The 7,017-nt window shown below is 44.7% G+C and overlaps 1 protein-coding gene across 5 annotated transcripts in view; it reads right to left on the bottom strand.

Annotated features, from left to right (window-relative positions):
* LOC122554645 (torsin-1A-interacting protein 2-like) overlaps positions 1-7,017 on the bottom strand; it is a 36,156-nt gene that overhangs the window by 26,216 nt on the left and 2,923 nt on the right. For 4 of the 5 annotated variants that reach the window (XM_043700003.1, XM_043700002.1, XM_043700000.1 and 1 more), the window contains exon 2: positions 6,022-6,120. In XM_043700003.1, coding sequence (XP_043555938.1) covers positions 6,022-6,120 — 99 coding nt within the window. The remainder of the gene's footprint in view (positions 1-6,021; positions 6,121-7,017) is intronic. The other variant, XM_043700001.1, reaches the window with a different exon arrangement.

Below are 7,017 nucleotides of genomic sequence, written 5' to 3'. Positions count from 1 at the left end.
ACAGAGAACACAGGGGGCTAACACCTTCAACATATTGTCGAGCTATCACCATTGTTAACAGCTAACCCGAGAATGCAACTTTTAAAAAAAAGGTTTTGTGATTTACACATGAAAGAAGTGACATTCATGGTATTCAAACAGATGAAAGACTTAACAGACAATCAATTTTTCAATGTATAATTTCAGTTACATCACACTACAAATGTTTGCTATAAATTCTGTGTGTTAGGATTGAGCCCTCCACTATCACCTGATGAAGGAGCGACGCTCCGAAAGCTAGTGTGCTTCCAATTAAACCTGTTGGACTATAACCTGGTGTTATGTGATTTTTAACTTTGTTCAGAAAAGGTTTTAAGGATAAGCCCAGCAGTTACAGACCAGCCAGTTTTGTGGTAATGGTGCGAAAGCATCTAGAAACAATTGTGTAGGATAGAATTCGCAACCACATGGATTATAGTGTGTTGGTTTGGAAGAACCAGTACACAAAAGGGAAATCATGTTGAACCAACTTGCTGGAGCCTTTTAATGAGGTCCTGGTAACAGTGTACATTGGTCAAATCATTGCCATGCAACATTATAGCTCATGGAATAAAAGGGACAGTAGCAATTTGGATGAAAAACTGGCTAAGTCATCAGAAACTGAGTGATGGTCAATGGTGATATATTGTCTGGAAGAAGGTTTGTAGTGGATTTTCCGAGGAGGTTGGTGTTGCAGATCTTGCTTTTCCTGACATATATTGATGACCTAGATCTTGCTGTGCAGGGGGCAGTTTCAAAGTTTGCAGCCCTCTTGTGGTGTAGTCGTAATGTCCTTATCCCTGGACAGGGAAGCTCAGGTTCAAGACCCACCTACTCCAGAGGTGTGTAATAACAATTCTGAATAAGTTGTTAAGGAAAATAGGCTAATTTAAAAAAAAATAATAAAATGGGGAAGTAATAGTCGAGTGAATTATTTCTGGACTGCTGGTTCAAGAAACTCAAAGTTTGAAGCTTATACAAAATGTTGTAAACTGTGAGGAGGACAGCGTAGAATATCAAAAGGTCATAAAGAAGTTGGTGGAGTGGGTGGATGGGTGGCAGATAGGCTTCAATTTAGAGACGTGTGAACTGATGCATTATTGTAGCAAGAACATGGACACAAAATATAAGAGGTACAATTCTAAAGGTAGCACAGGAGTAGAGGTACCTGGGTGTAAATGTGCACAGAACTTCAAACATGGCAGGACAGCAAGAACATCAGACCACAGCAACAGGAATTGGTTATTCAGTTCCTCAAACTTCTTCTGCCATTTAATGAGATAATGGCTGATCTGTGACCTGAATCCATGTACCTGCCTTTAGCCGATACCTCTTCAAATTGGTTTGGAAACATGTGAAAACGTGGCTAGTAAGAGCCATTTCTGCTCTTCAAGACTGTTTTGAGCACACTGACTGGCGTGTGTTCAGAGAAGCCACAACCGATGGCAATTCCATCAACTTAGAGGAGTACACAGCATTTGGTGATTTGCTACATTAGCAAGTGTATTGACGCTGTCACTGTGTCCAAGACCATCCCTTCTCACCCCAACCAAAAGGCGTGGATGACCGCAAAGGTGTGTGCTCTGCTGAGGACCCAGATTCCACCTTCAGAGCAGATGACAAGGTGGCCGTAACAACAGCGAGGGCCAACCTGACCCAGACCATCAAAGAGGCAAAGCATACACATGCACAGAGAAAACACAGCCACTTTCAGGATATGCGGAGCATGTGGAAGGGCATCCAGACCATCACCAACTATAGAACAGCATCACTTGTGCACGTGATGCCTCCCTCCTGGATGAGTTGAACAACTTTTATGCACGGTTTGAGGCATGAAATGATGTGGCAGCGAGGAAGTCCACATCCCCCCCCGCCCCACCCCCTCAATGACCAGGTGCTGTGTCTTACCACGGCCGACGTGAGGAAAACCCTATGCAGAGTCAACCCACGTAAGCCTGCTGGACCAGATAACATCCCAGGCAGAGTGCTCAGAGAATGCTCTGATGTACTAGCGGACGTTCTCACAGACATCTTCAACATCTCCCTGAGCTGCACCATAGTTCCAACGTGCTTCAAGGCCGCTACCATCGTTCCCAGGCTGAAGACGTCTTCAGCAGCCTGTCTCAATGATTACCGCCCTGCTGTGCTTATGCCCATCATCATGAAGTGCTTCAAGAGGCTTGTGATGAGGCATATTAAGACCCTGCTGCCCCCCTGACTGAACACCCTGCAGTTCACGTATTGACCCAACCGCTCAACAGATGATGCCATTTCCACCACCTTCCATCTGGCCCTTATCCACCTGGAGAAGAACGACACCTCCGTCAGACTACTGTTCATAGACTTCAATTCTGCATTTAGCACCATCATTCCTCAGCATATGATTGGAGAGCTGAGTCTGCTGGGTCTAAATACCTCCCTGTGCAACTGGATCCTGGACTTTCTGACGCAAAGAACTCAGTCAGTCCGGATCGGGAACAGCATCTCCAACACCATCACACTGAGCAGGGGGGCCGCCTCAGGACTCTGTGCTCAGTCCACTACTATTCACGCAGCTGACACATGACTATGCAGCAATGCACAGGTCAAATCACATCATCAAGTTCACTCATGATACGACTGTAGTGGGTCTCATCAGCAGGAATGACGAGTCAGCATACAGAGACAAGGTGCAGCAGCTAACAACCTGTCTCTACGTGGCCACCGCCATCCGACGCCTTAAAACGGCGGTGCTCAGACCCGGCGTAGTGCACCAGTTGGAGGACGCTCAGGTGTGCGGTGGGATCCCGTCCGCGCTCATCCCAGCCCCCACGGAATTTCACGTTGGCCCCAAGGTCCCGTACTTCCCGTGGGAGCCTGTGTGCCACAACCTGAGCCACCTCCAGAATTTTAATTTTGTCCCTTTTAAGGACGTAAAAAGGCGGGCCCTGTATCGACTGCTCCTGCACACCGTCCACCTCTTCTCCCTCATCCACCGTCCGGACACGCCTTGGCGTGCCCATTTGCCACCGGGCGGTGGGGATCCCCAGTGGAGGGCTCTCTACGCGGGAGCCCTCCCCCTTTCTCTCGGGGATCTGGGGTGGAGGGTGCTGCACTCAGCGGTCCCCTGCAACCGCAGATTGCGATGGTTCACAGACTCCCAGCTCAACAGCTTGTTCTGTGGCGCTGTGGAGTCCGTGGACCATGTATATATTGGGTGTGGGCATTTGCACTCAAACCTTGATCAATTAATACCCTCAAACTCCCTCCAACTCTATTTTGATTTAGTCCCTACCCTCCCCTTCACTGTTTTGATCACACAGCACTGCCCTTTGATGTGAAGGGCAGTGCTTGTCACTGGCCACTCGGGTGTTTCCTTTCTTCCTGGTGGTGGAAATTGAATAAAGATTCGTACACCTTGTGTCTCTCACTGTATCTCACACCTGCACACACACACAATATGGGTGCTGGGGAAAAGATATCGCAGTTAGGCGGTAGTGTGGGGGTTAAAAAAAACAGGAGTATCAGAGGTTCTGTTCACTCTGAAAGCTGGCTCAGAGGGGGCTAAATCAGTGGCAAGTGCTCCCCACGTGTAAATAAAGGGTAACTTGGTGATAGGGTACCAGAAAAAAAAATAAGCAGGAATGTAATAAATATTTGCTGAAAGAACTGCACTACTTTGTATTTATTTAAAATTATCTTCCATTTTGAAAAGTTGGGAAAAGAATGTTTAGCTATTTTGCTTCAAATCAAACAGTAATGCAATAAGTTTAATATTAATGTAATAATAATTGTAAAAAAAAAGACAAAAACGACCAGTCTCTGACTGTGGACAACACGAAAGAGATAGTTGTTGACTTCAGGACGGCACAGAGTGACCACTTTCTGCTGGACATCGACGGTTCCCCTGAGGAGATCATGAAGAGCATCAAATTTCTTGGCAAATACCTGGCATAGAATCTCACCTGGACCCTCAACACCAGCTCCATATCCAAGAAAGCCCAGCAGCGTCTCGACTTTCTGCGCAGGCTGGGGAAAGCCCACCTCCCACCCCCCCCGTCCTCACCGCATTCTACAGAGGGTTTGTAAATTGCACCATCTCGGATCATAAGACCCTACAACGGACGGTGAGGACAGCTGAGAAGATGACCAGGGTCTCTCTTCCCTCCATTACAGACATTTACACCACACGCTGCATCCAAAAGGCTAAGAGCATTGTGGAAGACACCACACGCCCCTCACTCAAACTCTTCTCCCTCCTGCCATCTGGCAGAAGATACCAGAACATACGGTCTCTCACGGTCAGACTGTGCAACAATGTCATCCCCCAAGCCATCAGGCTCCTGAACACCGTATAATTGGACTCTTTCCCATCTGAAATTCTTTCATATAGCTGCTTGAAAAATGTCTATCATTCATCATTCTTCTATTACACTGTTACTTGTGTGTTTTGCACTTCTTATGCACTTTATGCCATGTACGATTGTGTAGTTTGTGCTGTCAATTTAGCACCCTCAGTACTGGAGCAACGCTGTCTCATTTTTACTGTATCAGCTGTATACTGTATACCGTACAGTATACGGTAGAAATGACAAATAAGAGCTAATCTACTCTACTTAATACCATTGCTTCACAACTACTTATAAGTCTCGGAATTAAAGTTATCAACAGATCTAGCATCCACTGCCATCTCTGGAAGAGAGTTCCCAACATCTATCATCCTGTGTATAGAAATTCTGCCTTACATCTCAGTTCAACAGTCTGACACTAATTCTCAGACAATGCCCATAATTCTAGAATCCCCAACCAGGGTAAATTGTTTATCTTAAAATCCAAGGCCAATATATCCTTCCTAAGGTTTGACCCCAGATCTGCTCACCGTACTCCAAAGGGACTCTAACTTGGGTTTTGTATAATTGCAGCATTACTTCTGCATCCTTATACTCCAGTCCTCTAGAAATAAAGGCTAGCATTGTATCAGCTTTCTTGATTATTCTGCACCTGTTCATGGCAGATAGAGCAGTTTAGGAAACATATATTACTCTGGGCTTTATTAACAGGGGCATAGAGATCAAGAGCAAGGTTATTATGCTTAACTTGCACAAGACAGTTGTTAGACCTCAAATGGAGTATTATGTTACCATGCTGGGTGCCAAACTACAAGAAGGATGTGATCCCTTGGAAGAGAGTACCGATGAGACTTTCAAGAATAGGTCCAGGAATGAGAGACTCCAGTTATTAGGATAGTTTGGAAGAGTTTAGGATTATTCTCCTTGGAGAGAGGGAGACTAACAGGAAATCTGATCAAATATTTCAAAATAATGGAGCAGACAGGAAGAAACTATCTTTGCTCATAAAAGTGTTAAGATCTAGAAGGCACAGATTTTAAATATTTCATGAAAGAAACAAATACGATATGAAAAAAATCCTATTCACACATTGAGTGGTTTGGGTCTGGGATGCACTGCAATGCAGAGGTAAACTTGATGCATTATTGAGGGCATTAAATTATTATTTAAAGAGAAACAATGTACAAGGGTATGGGGTAAAGTTTGAGAATCACATTAAGTCATAACGTTTTGCAGAGCCTACACAGACTCAATTGGCCAAATAGTCTTCTAATTGTAAAATTCACATTCCTACATGAATCATGGGCGGTTCTGCAGGATCAAATCAAAAGTTTTAAGATAAATTGTATGTTTAACACTCTCTAGAAAAATATAATAAACTCTTTAGTAATACAACAGGTTGGGGGAAGTGTGGGCAGAGAGCAGGGGAGAGGTTTGCTCCAAACTGTCATCCATTAAATAAAAGGACAGAGGTTTCAGAGTACATTCCATGCCCTCATTCTTCTGCTGGGCAGAATGCATTGTGTTTGTTAAGGGAACAGTATTACCGAAATCTGATTGCTTTTGCCTAAAGAGGAGGTCGACATAAAAGGCATATCTCTGTTGTCAAACACAGGACTTATTTCACAAAAAACATCATGTGTTTTCTCTCCATTTTTACTTTCATTTTCCTCACCAGTTTCACTTTCATAATCCGACTTAGCCTGCTGCTTCAGGTTTTTCTCATTACCTTCCAGCATCTGAGATCTCTGTTCAGGTCTGTTTTCTGAGCCAACTACAGCGATGGAATAAAGAACAATCAGCATTCAGACCAAGTAAAAAGTGTCTTATCAGAAATTAGCCAAAACACATAAAAGTTCAAACACGCAAGACACTTTTCATCCACATGCACAATTATGGGGAGACAATGGTGTCACGGTAGTGTCACTAGACTAGCCAACAGTGAAATTTGAATTCAGTAAAAATTTGGGATAGGGAGCTGGCCTAATAGCAACCATTGTTGATTGTTGTAAAAACCCATCTGGTTCACAAATATTCCATAGGAATAAAAACTACTATCTTATCTGGTTTGGTATACACACGAATCCAGCCCCACAGCAATGTGATTGACTTAAATGCCATCTGGGCAATTAGGGTTGGGGAACATTAGTGGATGACAGTGGGTTGTTTGGGGTGACAGCCCATGTCTGGTGTATGGGGTTTGAGGTAAGGGAATGGGGGAAGGTGCTAAGGCCCTAAAATTATTGAGCTTGATATTGAGTCCTGAAGGCTGCAGCATCCCCAGGTGGAAAATGTGTGGCTGTTCTTCGAAGTTGCACTGAGCTTTGCTGGAGCACTCCAGCAAACCTGAAACAAATGCTGACCAGGGAACAGAGTTGTTGTGGTTCTGTTCGCCGAGCTGGAAGTTTTTGTTGCAAACGTTTCGTCCCCTGGCTAGGCGACATCATCAGTGCTTGGGAGCCTCCTGCGAAGCGCTTCTTTGATGTTTCCTCCAGTGTTTATAGTGGTCTGTCCCTGCCGCTTCCGGTTGTCAGTTTCAGCTGTCCGCTGTAGTGGTTGGTATATTGGGTCCAGGTCGATGTGTTTGTTGATGGAGTTTGTGGATGAATGCCATGCCTCTAGGAATTCCCTGGCTGTTCTCTGTCTGGCTTGCCCTATAATAGTAGTGTTG

The sequence above is a fragment of the Chiloscyllium plagiosum genome, chromosome 11 (genome assembly GCF_004010195.1).
Source record: "Chiloscyllium plagiosum isolate BGI_BamShark_2017 chromosome 11, ASM401019v2, whole genome shotgun sequence".
NCBI classification, from domain to species: Eukaryota; Metazoa; Chordata; class Chondrichthyes; order Orectolobiformes; family Hemiscylliidae; genus Chiloscyllium; species Chiloscyllium plagiosum.
This window is presented reverse-complemented; position numbering and strand designations above follow the sequence as displayed.